Source organism: Opisthorchis viverrini, assembly GCF_000715545.1.
Source record: "Opisthorchis viverrini unplaced genomic scaffold opera_v5_645, whole genome shotgun sequence".
Taxonomy (NCBI): domain Eukaryota; kingdom Metazoa; phylum Platyhelminthes; class Trematoda; order Opisthorchiida; family Opisthorchiidae; genus Opisthorchis; species Opisthorchis viverrini.
Window position 1 is genome coordinate 27398 of NW_008752313.1, and position 15031 is coordinate 42428.

At 43.8% G+C, this 15031-nt stretch overlaps 1 protein-coding gene across 1 annotated transcript in view; it reads left to right on the forward strand.

Annotated features, from left to right (window-relative positions):
* The window catches only part of T265_11921 (hypothetical protein), a gene marked incomplete at both ends in the record, with an annotated part of 41237 nt that extends 26206 nt beyond the window's left edge, over positions 1–15031 (forward strand). Inside the window, 8 exons of the mRNA XM_009178746.1 lie at positions 453–554; positions 3057–3186; positions 6622–6758; positions 9076–9271; positions 10092–10249; positions 12156–12387; positions 14064–14277; positions 14485–15031. Of these exons, the coding sequence (XP_009177010.1) occupies positions 453–554; positions 3057–3186; positions 6622–6758; positions 9076–9271; positions 10092–10249; positions 12156–12387; positions 14064–14277; positions 14485–14597 (1282 nt within the window). The remainder of the gene's footprint in view (positions 1–452; positions 555–3056; positions 3187–6621; positions 6759–9075; positions 9272–10091; positions 10250–12155; positions 12388–14063; positions 14278–14484) is intronic.

Below are 15031 nucleotides of genomic sequence, written 5' to 3' on the forward strand. Positions count from 1 at the left end.
TGTTACAAAAAGACTACAATCAGCGCACCCTTACTTCTATCTCTCGTGATGTACGAACATTCGGATATTTGGATATTTGGTGTCCGGAAAACCTCGCTAGGAAAAATGCATGCATCCATTATTAATGGCAGTTGCTCTGTCAGTTGGTTGCACACTGCTGTCGCACAGGATTAAATAAATCGAGTAGGTTTATGATTATCCCTGTTGAATCCCAACGTACATAATTGCCGTACATAACCGATCGTTTTGGACTTTTATTGGAAGAAGAGCTTCAGTATCGTTACTCTTCAGTAATTTCAGCAAATTCTTTCAAACGCGTCTGAAATGGCGACAGTTTTCAGTTCCAGGTTTATTAAACATTGTGTCACGATTGTAAGTCCCTTGGAAACTGCCAACCAACGGTTTATGAATTTTATGTTCAAACTCTTCCTCACTGTTCTCTATCTCTATAGTGTTTCCGGTTTATCGGCTAGCAGCACAGCCCCTGAACTTTTTGCCTTCATGCCCGAATGCCTTTTGGATGAAATTTCCAACTACCTTGTATTTGTTCTCAGGTAGGTCGCGAAATCCTATTAGTTCGTTTCAAATCTATGCTTTTTAATACCCGAATGGTACAGTGAGACATTTTTGTCATATACACAATTGATTCAACAATTCCTCTTACTTGTTTATGGATGCTTTTTGTCCACCTGGATATGATGAACGGTCTTCCGAACTTTTCGAATGATTGCTTTTGAATCCGAACTAGTTTCGACGCACCAACGGTCAGAAGAGGACGTTTAATCGAAAGTGGCGGCATATCATTCAGCAAAGGACAAGCACTACTTTCTTCCAATGGTAACACTGGAACGTCCAGTACAAGTCAATACTGCTTCGACGATTGTGACGAAAGTTGATTGTGATTCCGATAATCAACTTACTCTGGTAGTAGTATCAGTTGTTTAAATCAGCTAATCATGCTGTCCACAACAGTAGCCTTGAAATGATCAAAACAATAGCCGGACCAGGTGCACTGTCGTCTGCATGTTTTGCGAGACGGTTCAGTGATAATCCAATGTGTGAGAAATGTAATCGGAGCATGAAGTTTCCAGTTAGCCTCGCATATGGATAGAATAGATGGCCGTTTATCCTTTACATACTTCACATCACATGATCCTCAAATGACGACATCTCGGTTACCAGTAACTAATAACAACAATATTGATATTAACATCGGTAATAATTAATGATAATGAACGTTGCTGACGACAACAGAAATCAGTTATCATATTTTGAATGCAAGCTGCTCAAGACATGAGCTACGAAATGACTGTTCACGATATCTGCAACTGATCGGAATTCTGTTTGAATTCTCCTGAGACTTTTCAAATGAGACGGTACCCCGGAATGTTTATGAGGTATTCAGCAGACCCTTGGAACTCTACCTTTTCCACTTTCTAAGGCATGCGTAACAGTGAAATCCAAAAAACCTGCGTCCAGCTGCACAGCGATGTTTTATCATTTCAGCAAGTGACTTTGTAAAAACGACTGACAACCGGCTTCGAGTTGCTTGAAGCTCAGGGCTAACAACTGTGATGTGTAAACTAAGCCAACGGCCCTGCTTATGATTGCTCAGATGAAGAAGATCAGCTGTCTATTCTTGTCAGTCTAATAAAAACTAGTACTGTGCGGGGTCAGCTAGTTGAACCCGTACCTCACATAAGATGAATGCAACCAGGTAATGATGTACGGACGGCGAGTGTTCTCATGCGCAGAACATAACATATGACCACGTGGAATATCCTCATTTTACCGGTGGTCTAATCACAGATGGCCATTCGTTACCACAAAGGTGTTTGTAAATCACATGTTCTTGAGGATCGACTCGAAAGCTAAGTGCTGCCAGCCAGGAGGCGCGATGGCTCAAGTGGTTAGAGCGTGAATTTACTGACCGTGGTTCGGACCCGACCTCTGCCTCTCGACTTCCCCCGGTCTAGGCTTGAGCAACTTGGCACTATCCCAGCCCTTATGCTTCCTTCGGATAGCCTGGCAGCTAGGCGTCGGAAGGGTGTTACCGATGAACTGGCTGCCAAATGTCCACATTTCCTGTATTATTAGGTGGTGCGACGCACCCACACAACTTTACCGGTGGTTGATCAGATGGCCATTGATCTGTTCGCTATGCTTGGCTATTATTGCCTGGGTAATGTTTCTTCTCCACTCGAAGGGACATCGTCAGTGCGCAGTTGTGACTCACTCTGTCCAATGACCATAAGGTGCATTTTTAAAGTGACTGTCAAGGCCGAATAATAGGGCACATCCGGCAATATTACGAGAGGAAATCGCAAGGGATGTCGTACAGTTCCATCTGGATTCATGCAGTCGCCTTAACGATACCGGTATTCGAAAGTCTATTTTAGACGAAATGTTGTTTCATGGTTGTGATATGCGAAGGCACTGTAATTGAAAGTGCGCAGCTTTTGTCATGTAGTGCAGTCTATCTGATAGTATAGGTTGATACAAACAAGCCAAAGGCTGAAGTTGTAGCCGAGAAAGGCATCAAGCTATGTGAACTGCACTTTAAGGCGAAATGGTGTGTAGCAGCGCTTGGAGTTACTGTCATCGAGAAACCAACCTTTGGACAATTTGGCCTCGCAATACTGTTAATACACCTGGGGGTGTCGCATATCAATTGTCATGCATCAGACTTATGATGGTAGACCACAAAGCTACTTTTCTGTGATTGATTTAACTTTCACATTACGATCTCACTGAAAAGTAGCCTGGCTTCTGTCTGCTACGACCTACAGGTAAATTCAAGTGCTCCATTATGCCATTGCCGAACTTGTGATTGTACCACTGATCAGCCACACAGCATTCTTCAAGTTTGACTGAGTTGCTTTGTTGGTCTTTCGAATAACTTCTACTGTTCACGACTTGGGGCGTTCATTGCTTCAAGCCATACCGTTCCAGCTCATTAAGTTGCCCTAATACAAATCGAATGTTTCTGCACCGCCAGTCTTCTCCAGGTTCTAGGACTCTCGTTATTCCTCAAGTCTCTCTTTGTTTATTTTCAGGAATTTCTCCAATACCCCCATCCCGCCGATCGATCGTTCTTCTCAGAATATGCTTGTCACTCTAGTTTTATTTGTGATTTGTCATGCTCACTTCATTCGCAACCCGTATCTTGTGGCAAAATTTATAGAGGTAAGTTCCGATTCTTTGTCGCTAACGCCTTTGTTAGATTGGACTTCATACCTGGTCAGTTTTCTTTCCAGCTAAGAAGGCATTAAGTTGCTTGCCTCCTACTCCGCGGGGTGGGGGAATGAAGTTTTTGCATGAGTTTTTCGGGGACTAGTCAGTAGTTTTCTGGTGATAAGTAGTTTGCAAGGGGCTTATTTCGATGAGAAGTTCCTTCGTTTATGCACTGTGACACCGCAGTTATTGCAAAAGATGCAGAGTGGATGGGGATAACCTCAGCAAAGTGGTTCATAGTCTTCATATCAGACTCCGACAATCCTGCTAATGTGCAATTAGCTGCACAACTACTACCGCTTGACAGTAGTTGGTAACAAAGTCACATGTTAGTGAAATGTGTTACCTTAGTCTTGCAATGAAAGTGCATAATCCTAGAAAGTGGCCTTTCATCAATATACGGACAATTGTTCCGTGGACAGAGCTAGATCTCATGAACCAGTTCAAGTTGTTTATTATTCTCAGTTTTCTCCGTTCTCGTTCAATAAAGGACGTTCAAAATCCCAGCGGATTTTATAATAACAGCTTTTCAGTGAATTTGCAATAAAACTTTCCGTTGTTAGCACGGAACGACGAGACGTCCATCTGTTGACAGGGTGCGAAATGCCATTGGGGCCATGCCTTTGACTCAAAACGATAACCCTTCCCTTCCATGACGGTGTTGGATAAACAACAACTGGTTTATAACTGCGTGTGCTAGATGGTACAACGGTTTGATGGAGTCATTTTGTAGGGTTTTCATCCAGTACAGCGGATTTTATTGCTGCCTACAGGCTGGCGAGAAACTCAAGACTTGTGGCATCCATAGAAGTAAAGCCTGTTATCCTGATAACTACATTCTGTGCCTGTTTGGTCAGTTGTTTAGTGTTGAGATTCCTGGTCACTGCCTCGTTGTTATTACTTCCATTTTGGTTGTTTCTGGGCGGTCCTGAGGTCCTGTTTTCGCGAACAGCAGCGGATCTGGCTCTTCATTCGAGAGTTGTACTGAGATTTTGTATAGAATCCTGTCATATTGTCCTCAAACAGATCTCACTTTCGTAAGTGTCGACCCTCTAATACTTCCTGACATGACTATGGGCATCCGTTATCATCTGTCTAACCATCCACCTCTCATGGATTGTGGCAAGGGCTAAGGCTTGCAAGCAGCTACTCCGTTGCCGATGAGTTACAGTATCCTGAGGAATTTATTTTTAGAACGAATGCGGTTGTTTGATTAGAGACTCTTCGTAAACATCGCGCTTATTCAACCTGTAGTAACAACACGCCTGTTCAGTTGGGAATGCCATGAAAGTTTGTCAATATAATATGCTCGTGTGCGTGAGTACTTCGAAAGCTCCCCCATATGCAAAGTAAATTCTGAGGTGGATGCCCACCATCTCTCCATTCCTATCTGATTTCGTGACTGATGAGGTAATGGGGTGAACGCTAGAAGCTCTCCATTCTATCTGATTTCGTGACTGATGAGGTAATGGGGTGAACGCTAGAAGGTCTTCGTAGCCATCATGTTCACTCTGGACTATACAGATGGAATGGTCTTCGTCGTAGAAGCGGAAGAGGCGCCGACATTTTTGGATGAACTCACCAAAATCACCCCGTGCTTTGAGATACGCTTTGCACTCACAAAGTGCAGGGTCATGCTCCTGGACCTGCAGTTACTGAAGGCGCTACTTACAATCCAAGAGGGGCCCTCGAAGTTGTGGAGTATTTTACGGATCTTGGAAGTTGTATTAGCTCTGACAGGTAAGGCAATACCGGAATGTTCAAAGCTCGGGTCGCGTTTGCTAACTTGAGATACATATGGCGACAAAGTGGTATATCCCTGAATCTCAACGGACCTGTTAATCAGACCACAGTACGGCCTGTTTTGTTGTGTGGCTGTAAGACGTGCAGCCTGAGAGTAGCGGACCGGAGAACCTCGAATAAAGGGATGAAATATTACGAAACGTCTTGATGCTGCCGGTGTGACTCACCGTGTGTTTCCGTGCGATCCACTCTGCATGGTTGTTAATCGGTGTCAAAAGCGTTCTCGTTGTTTCTTTCTAACGAGTGTGTGAATGAGTGATGGAGGTATAGAGAGCTAAACGATTGTGATGGGATAACAGTAAGTTACTCCTCATCCACTTTTTTCTCCATAATAAGGCTCCCAAACAAGTTATGGTTGTGTGGCAGGAAAGCGTCAGTGTTGAACATTTACGCCATGCTGTCGATAATAGTGACTATGCCTCTTGGACATTCACTCTCGTTGTGATGTTGTGCTTAGTTCACTGCAGTCTTGAGTCAACACTTAATACGATTACTGAAAATTCTGACAGTCCAGCAGCAGTTCCTTCCTCCTTGAGAGACATCAGGTAGGTTTAGCCGTCCAGTTTCTATAAGCCTAATTTCCTATTTAGTCTTTTGTGGCCTGGACTGCTTAGGTATACTTTGGAGAACTGTAGGCACTCATTTAATTGTGGATAGTCATCAAATGACTAGATGGCAATCTGTACTCCTGTATGTTCCGGTGTCCCAAGTCTCTAAGCGATTCGGACTAAAAGGGAAAACTCTGGCTTACAATATAAGACCATTTGACAGTAATTCACAGCAATCCGCATTAACACTAAGAGACAACTTGTTTGCATAAACTTTTCGGTGTGTTTATCAGGTGCTTGGTTCCTCAGCTACAGTGCAGAAGTATATTTTTCTGGATTCCGAATTTTCCGATTTCCTTTGATGCGTCAAACAATCTGTTCGCATCGGGTGGGGAAACTCAATAAATAACCGACGATAAATAAAAGAAGATAGAAACATTTAGTTAGTCTTAACTGATGTGCTGCTTCTCTAAATCAATCACAGAAACCTAGGTAAGGTGTTAGTAGGGTCGAAGTGATGTGCGGCGAAGAAAAGTATGGCTTTTGAGACGGTTGCGAGTAGTCACTCCCTATCGAATCGGGATCGAGATCCTATAAAATGGCTTCTACTATGAAGTGGTTTGAGGAAGTTTGCCATCTAAACATATCCACATCAATCAGTCGAAAAAGGCTCATTCTGTGGGGGGCTCTTCCTAGTGGGACCTTTTTCAATGGGGCTCCGCCCCGTAACTAGCTTGCTACTTCATACTAATTACCCCTGCTGTAGTGAGCAAACCGGAGTGCTCACTGCACTATGTCAAATTCAACGGTGAACTTGCTTTTCATCGATCATTAATAGGGAGCAAATATGGTTACAGGAATCATTCTCCGTACTACGTTTGGCTTAGTGCATTTACTAAACCATCTGTTTTGGCGTTTCCACTAACAGGTTTTGTTCTTCTGTGATCCTGCTGTCAGCGGTCGTGGTAATGAGTTTCACACTGCGGTAAAGCTTCACCCCCTATCCACAACACATTTATTGAGCTCATTAATTCAGTTCTACATCAACGTGGAGTCCACAGGTGCTACCAATGAGTTCTATGACAAGTTTTCCATCCGATACAACATCTCCACGATATTTATCACATGGTGGCGCGAAGGTTTTCTCAAAACTCTGTTCATTCGAGAAGCTGAGTATGTTTCCTTGTTTTGAGTGTTGTGTTGTAGGTCCTTCAGTTCGCTGTCTTTTGTAGCAAGTGACGACTCTTGGTCCTTTTGTTAGGTCCTCTTTTTTAAGATTGTCTAGGTTCTCTTCCAGGGTTAGGCTAGTACACTTTCGTTCTGAAACCTAAAACCGGTTGCGCTCCTTCCCAGTGATTCATTCGAATATACCATTGACTTTTAACATATTAGGCCATCTGGAAGCCTTTCTGCTTCTATGCTACGATACGCGTACACCGAAATAGACTGTTGGATTTCATTTTCACTGATCAGATACATTTGCAATGATCAAGGGCGTACAACGGATGTATTGTTTCGCTGCCCGCGCTTCCATTTACAGCCCTTCTAGTACAGGGGATTACTCGCAAAGTTCATCTGGAGGCTACGTTTTTTGTCGACTTTCTCCTCACATTCACTTAGAAAGCCGAAATTTCGCAACAGAAATATAAAGTCACATTTGTCATTGAAAAAGCACTTGTGCTACGACAAACACTCATTTCCAAATTGAGTTGCTGTCGAATGGGGATTCATCTGAATACGGTGTTCCTCTCAACTTAGCTCTTACTCAAAGTGGCTGCCCTCCCAATTAAGACCACTTCACCTCTTCCCTGAGGTTTAACTTCGAGAGATCACTTCCAATGCCCAACGAAGATTACTCGGGAAACGATGTCGCAAGGATGAAAAATTCTGCTGAATTTTCGCTCATTTAGGCTTCAAGTAGACTCACTGTTACCCGCAGTACTCTTTTTCGAGTGCATCTTGAGTTTCTAGACATGACTTTAAGCTACGAGAACATGATATACTACTGTGATTTCCAAAAACGATGCTTAGAGATAGGTTAGTGTCCTAAAAGCGATTCGCTACCATTCCCCGTCATCCGCGGTTAAGTAGGTAGATGAATTCCACTTTACTAGCCTACTTTAATGTAACTAGGTAACGCACACACCAACGAAAACTGAAACCCTGTTTGTATGTATAATGTGAGGACATTTTAACCAAGGTCGTTAATGAACATCCTAAAAATATGATGATGCATATGGTTTCGCATTAGTATCCCCAAGAAAATGCCCTTTGAATATAGGCCAGTACAACGGGTTGTACATAACATCACTCATTGAAGCGCATAATGTAGTATGCGAAGGAAAAAGACCACCATTTAGAGAACTCCACAATTATACACGCTTTTTTTCCAGAAAGGCTACTCCAAAAGGCCGCCTATAAGCTATCGCATCCAGAGATGCGATAGAACTTATACAATTTCTCAGGTGAAACGCGCTGATGTTCAGTTTATTTCAGTTTACCAGCTATACACCATGTACCAAGGATAATTTGGTTCCAACCGCTGCAATCTCGGTCACCGGGAAAATGGAGGAGATATACCGAAGCACTGGAGTTGACGGCATGAAACTGGCAGATATGCATTGAAGGCGATGACTTTGATGCGGGAGCGCCACTGACTGCGTGGTCGAGCCATGTCTGCCAGTGTCATTAATCACTGATGAGTTGATTTCCCGAGTCTGCATTCAGGGAGACAACAGTTGTTAACCCTACTGAGTGCGCCCAACTAGCAGATATCGAACTGTAGGCGGATGCTCGTATCTCTAACAAATGGATTACGGTGCGTGGCTGTCTTTAGTACCGGAAAATCAATTGCAGTCAGGAAAAGCTAGTCTTTGATGAAATTCACCATTTGCATTCCTGTTTGTAGGCAGGCTAGAATGAATGACGTTTCTTCCAGTCGCACGTACGCTTTGGGTTTCGCAGTTTGATAGTTATATGTAAGATACCTCGACCGAACAGTTAGGCGCTGTACTGATTTGTAGTTGTGTGGCAGTGAAGTATCGGTGCTGAATACAGGCTAGGCTCTATCATTAATGATGATAAGCATTCATTGGGATTTTGAAAACAGCTGTCAAGAGGGATTTTTTAAGACGGGCGGGAGTAATTGTCCACCTTAAGTGCTTCAGATGTGCAACGTCGAGTGAATACGAACAGAGAATGGTATAGCATGTCTCGATATGAATGGTAGGTTTCACTTACTTAAGTATTATTTTTCGGAATGGTCTGTCTTGCGGCATGGTTTATTGTATCTGTAACGTCTACCCTTCTGCTTGATCCCATAAGACAACTGATTGGAGATGTATTTACTACTACTATGGAAGGATGTTTTTCTGTCAGACACACCGATGCATTCTCAGACATGGGATCCCCTGAACGTCATTTTACGTTTCTTGGACTCGGCAACATGACGACTTATGTCATCTCGGATCTTCCGTTTCCATTCCCTCAGATCGAATGAACAGGAGTTTATCAAATTCACTAATCGCGTCATCAATGACATGTCATTCTTACTCGAAGAAGCTCTGGATGGCCTAAAGCGTGTACGTGAGCTGCAAGATTTGCGAAACGATACGGTTCGTTGGTCCGAATTACCGCGACAGCAACAGATTACTCATATGGGTGAATTGGAAACGCACGAACGTCAGGTATGTCCTGTCCGCGTGATAGTTGGGTTCAAAACTATCGCCCTGTCGAATTATGTATACTTCTCATCACCGTTCATTTCGGAAGTTTTCTTTAGTGCGATGTTTCCTAACACAAGCAGCCTATCATGACTATCGCGGCCATATACGACTACATGCTTTGTAGAGAGACTATCCAAAACGAAAAGGATTCACTTTGCACGCAGTTATCTTTCAAAAAAAAACTGACACTGGCTAATCGTCATCGTTAGCATCATTGTCATCGTCATCATCGTTATAATTAGCCTCATTGCTGTCACATCGATGACGTTGACATACTTCTGTTCATCGTCACTTTCCATGACTGACCGCTTACCAGGAAACGTTTTCATTGTCACAGACTGGAGTGAGAGGGTGATATGCTTTTACTGGGGTTTTCATGATACAGTGGTCCGTACCGTTATTCTACGTTTCTCATGCAAATACATTTTCTATTATCATGCGAGTTGTGAATCGATCGGGTCCATCGGTGACTCGCGTCTCCAACCGTTCCGATGTTTCTCATCTTGTCTGTTTACTGGAGAAGCTTGTAGAAAATGATTTGTCCCCAGGGGGGTTCCCTTATTGAGGATTTTGGTATCGCAACAACGGGGGGATGGAAACTTAATCGGCTATTGATTTATAAGGTTTTTTGTTGTCAACCAGCTGGCTTATAACAAATCCTTGTCTCCCTGTCAAAGATTGTTGTGCCCAGTGAGCATTACTAGAACTTTTCTCGTACCTTTTCAAAGTTTGTCCTTTTTCTTCAGCTTGTTTCCCATGCGTTTCTCCACCATCAATCCAGGTTCGGTCCTATTTGACCCTTGCCAATCAGACTGTGAACATGCTGTTTTACTTGACCTCTGAAATACAAGCACCCTTCCTCCGACCAGAAATAGTCGATAAGTTGGCTGCCATGCTCAATTTCAATTTGGTTCAGCTTTGCGGCCCCAAGTGTAGCTCGTGAGTTTGACAATGGAATTTCGTTGGTGTTTTCAACTATGCTGATGTTTTTCCTCCTGAAGCACTGTTTCAATCTTGGACATGGAACCAAAAAAGCAAAAAATAGAAGCTCAAATAGGATCTGCTTCCTCCGGTTTTACCAACGAGTGCTCTATCTAGTGGATCACTGCGTGGCCGAGTCACGTCACACAAGCACCGGGACCCCAGATTGATGTGCGATATCTATGCTTCATGTAAGGACACCCAAGACTATCAAAGGTCCTAGTGATCTTCCTTGATGGTCTCCATAATAAGCTAGGAGTTGAAATACTGTAGGTGCCCATAAGCCATCAGAGTGAACTGATACAGAATGCACGAGGATGTAGATTTGGTACACATTAATCATTCAGGATCAACAGTAAGGTGATTCTCTGCTCGCTTGGCAGCTAACGGTCAGAGTTCTCGTTTATTTAAGGTTGGTGTGACGTCCAATATTCTCGGCTTTGGACACTGCGGCAACAGTACATTAGCAGGCTGCCTCGATGTGTACAGCATGATTTAGACCACACCGTAGTGCGAACCGGTTTGACGTTTAGCTTTGCTTTGAACCCTAGCAAATCAGCAAGAAGCGTGCCAATCCATCCTTTTCGGAGAGCTAGCATAGTCCACCAGTACCAATCTGAGCCAGTTGAACCATAATATGCAGTAAGCCAACACCGTACTGGGAAAGAGCAGGTGAATGAAGTATGGTAAGAAAAAACTTGAAAGGAACTATGCTAGCGGCGTTCGACATCTTCGATACGATCAAAGGAACACGGACACACTCGCTACTCCTGATTGATGCATGGAAACCTACACCAACAAGCAACGAGTACGCCGTCGCCTGCAAATCCATCGAGCGCCAGATAGTGAAGAGTATGGTGGAAGACCGAGGTCTTTATTGAACATTGAAAGTTTGTGCTACCGGAAATACCTGGGCCTTTGGATGATCAATTGACCAAAAGAATACAACATTTATTGAAATGACGCATCATAGATTCATTCAGAAGTGCCGATTGAACACATCAAGTAACAGTTCGGCTACCCCCTCCCCTGCAACGCAAACCCTGGATACAATGGATTGTAAACCTTAGCAGGCCGTTAGAAGAAAAAAGAAAGCATTAATATCGCTGCTGAAACGTGAGGAAGCACCATCACCGGACATTCTGTATGCAAATCTCTCCAAAAAAGGGGAGAAGCCCTGGTTGCTCATCTGAAAAAAAAACTCATTGGTGCTATGAGGATTGAGGTGCCTGGAGAATGGGGCACATCGGTGACTGTCTTTAAAAAGGGTACGTGAGCTTTGTATGAGAACCGCCACGACGTTAGTCTAGTAGCTGTAGCACTGAAGGTGATCTCTTTATGGAAACCCCGAAGGAACTCTCCCTCAGTGGTTAGAAATATTGACAGACATGGACCAGTCACGCGTCCGTGCTGTTGCCTTCAGGGCATAGCCATTTTTCCCGATCTCCCCACCGAGACATCTGTATTCACGCACCAATTATACCAGCCACCTCCCAATGCCACCCCTATCTCCCCAGATCATCGCCGAACGAAAATCTGACAGCCATAACGACTAAACAACGTGTATGCGACTTTCCGCATTTGAAGATAGTGATGATGTTCTACTGGTGTATCGCTGTCAGTGATGATGATGTACAGATGTGGACTTGCTATCATTACATTTTACAAACAATTTAATTACTAGTGAGCATTCTTTTCTGTTATATTCCTATATAACCCCCTTTCAGAGTTTTTTTTCCTTTGCTGTGTCCATCGTAAGGCGGGTCACAACATTGCGTTGTGGTTATACTTTAAACTAATAAAGGAATGCCGAGGAAGCTTGTTTGTCCGTTTGTNGGTCACTTTGTTATTGTTCATGCACTAGACTCAAGGTCCGCAATCCGGACTCCTACGGATGGGCACCGAAAACACTCCTGGCGCAAATCGTATCCATCTATCGACATCTGGACACCGAGGATGGACAATTTGCTCTTGCTGTGGCCAAAGACGACCGGTGTTATTCGCACGACCTGTTTGCCCAGGCGCACTCCCTCATGTCTCGCCACGGGATACAAACCCCCAATGAGCTTGACATGTTTGCTCGCCTCGGCGAAAAGGTACGTCTAGTAGAGTCCGAGTCCATCTTCATATACGCGTTCTGCTTTTCAGTGTATGGATTTCGTGTAACATTTCACATTTCAATGGTAGAAATGCCCCCCCCCCCCAAACACTGACAAACTCCCAATTTTACGTCATTTTTCGGTCGATTTGGGGACTTTTCTTGGGTAGATGCTATGTAAGGACCCTAAACTGAGCGAAGCACCAGTGTTGAACACTGATGTCATGTTGTCGATGATGACGATACAGAGGTTCCCAATTGGGGAAGAATGTCATGACGAGTAAATAGTACATGATAGTTTCGGATTCATGGTCGCCCAATGAATACTTCAGATCTATTTCGACGCAGTAATCCCCTTGAAGAAAGGATACTCCCAGAGTACGGTTTGATCCTTACAAGAGGTATAAGGCTTGTCAGAAAACCAACTAATATGTTGCTCCGCTATGAAGACCACTGCAGGGCAATACAAATGATCCTCGTTTCAACGCGATCTCACATGCACTATGCCTCCGCTACGTATCTCGTCATAACTGGATAGGCTATCGTCTCTGTATAATTGCCGCACGATCCTCCTTAAATCATAATGAAGCTGATCTTTTTACGACACTTTTTTGGAGATGTCGTGTCTAAATAACTCAGTTAATATTGCTAATCTTCCGTCAGGTTCACCAGACATGTTTTTTTTAATACCTATGTGCCTGTGTAGTTTGGTTGGAACTGCCAAAATTCAGAACAAACTGGCAAGTACTCACCTCAAGAGAGCGCTACTCACAATTCCTTTATTATGACTACCAGTCCCACTCATTCAAACTGGTTGACAGGAACGTGTTTTTCTAATGTATACTGAGAAAGTACGACCGTATGCTACAGACACACAATGAATCTCGTGTATTCATTTATGTAAATGACGACCTACGTGCGTTTTTGCCACAAAAAATAGTGGCTATTGTTTTGAGACGGTATTTATAGGGTCTTTCTAGTCCGCTTCACTAGAAATGCTTTGGAAAGAAGGCTAGGTGATCAGGTATCCCGTTCTGAATGTATACTCAAATTCTCCGACCACGGATTGTGCGACGAGTTGGACGATCATTGTGACCCAGAAAAATCTGTCTCTGGGCCCACAGCAAAGCCATTATTGCCATGGTTCGGATGAGGCTGCTGGATGGAACCTCCAAAATCGTAGGCGACTTCCAATAATCATCGATAATCCAGATCCGCTCACTTGATGGCCAGAATCGGTGTCGAAATTGTGGGTAGGTCTGAAAACTACAGGGGAACTGTTGCATGATAGAAGCTCTAGTCCAGGACAACGATCCCATCTAGCCCCAGCAGCTTATTTGCGCTTCCGTATTACTAGCGTTCACCAACCAGTCTGTAGAAATAGCACTTGGTGCCTCAGATTCGTTGCTGCAGCAATGGACTTCTTATTTTCGAGGTTTATGGTGGACAACTAGCCACACATTAGCAACGAGTACCCAGTTAAGCTAAGACGTTCCGGCTTGATACAATACCCAATTTTGTGAAATCGAAAAGGCGTGAAAGGGACCCACGCTCATCTTGTTGAGTAACAAGAGCCGAGTGGTTTTCATGCATTTGGTGGCCTTGTGAAATATGTTGCCACAAGAATTCCGCTACGGAGCGATCCGATCTGTCCGTCTTGCCTATCTTTTGTAGGTTGAGGAACTCGCACGCAATAGAACTGAAGTGGATTACGGAGAAATACCCACTGAGTTCTGTGATACATTGATAAGCACTTTGATGGACGATCCAGTCATGTTGCCCCAGTCCCAGGCCGTGGTTGATCGCAGCACCATTATGCGGCACTTGTTGAACCAAGAAACTGACCCGTTCAACCGGATGCCACTTACAGAGAGCGATCTCATCCCATGTATGTTACTCCTCAGACTTGTGGTTTTTGTTTTGTTTGAGGCTTTGATGAGTATTGTTGTTCTGTGCCGCATTGGTTCACTGGATAAACATCTACGTTTCTCGTGTCCATTATTGGAGTTCAGTTGATGAAACATTGTTCTATCTTCAGCCGCTTACATACACATCTGTATTGAGGTTAACTCGCACCTATTTCCTTCTTCCATAGTACCTGATTTGAAGGCTCGTATCGTTGCCTGGAAAGCAGAACGTGAGGCCCTATGGAGGACTGCCAGACAACAGCGGAAACAAAATGATACCAAACAAGAGGAAACAATGTGATCACAGTTCGGCCTGAACTGTCTACTTCTGTGCTGCATTGTATCATCTAGGTACTCTGATTTTTGGCCTTGTGCAGTTTTTTCTAGCATTCAGCAGCAAACCAAGAACCATCTTCAATGCAAAGCCAGAACTACCTGATTTACTCATAAAGGACTTTCTGGCTTTCACGTATACCGACATGCAAGTACTACACCCCCCACTCCCCGTGGGGAAGGCATTTGTGCCACCTCCAAGCTGTGTATGTATGTGACCAACTGTGGGAAAGTTCCACAGGTTTTTGATGCCCATTTCTTTGTTAATTATTACTGAATATCTTGTCCACCCTTGGAAATGTCCCAGTACACACACCGCATTAAAGCCTTTCACACCACCTTAGCCATTTTATCTTTTAGTTCAGTTGCTGCTGCAACGCCAGTGGTTGCTTGCTCCCCTTT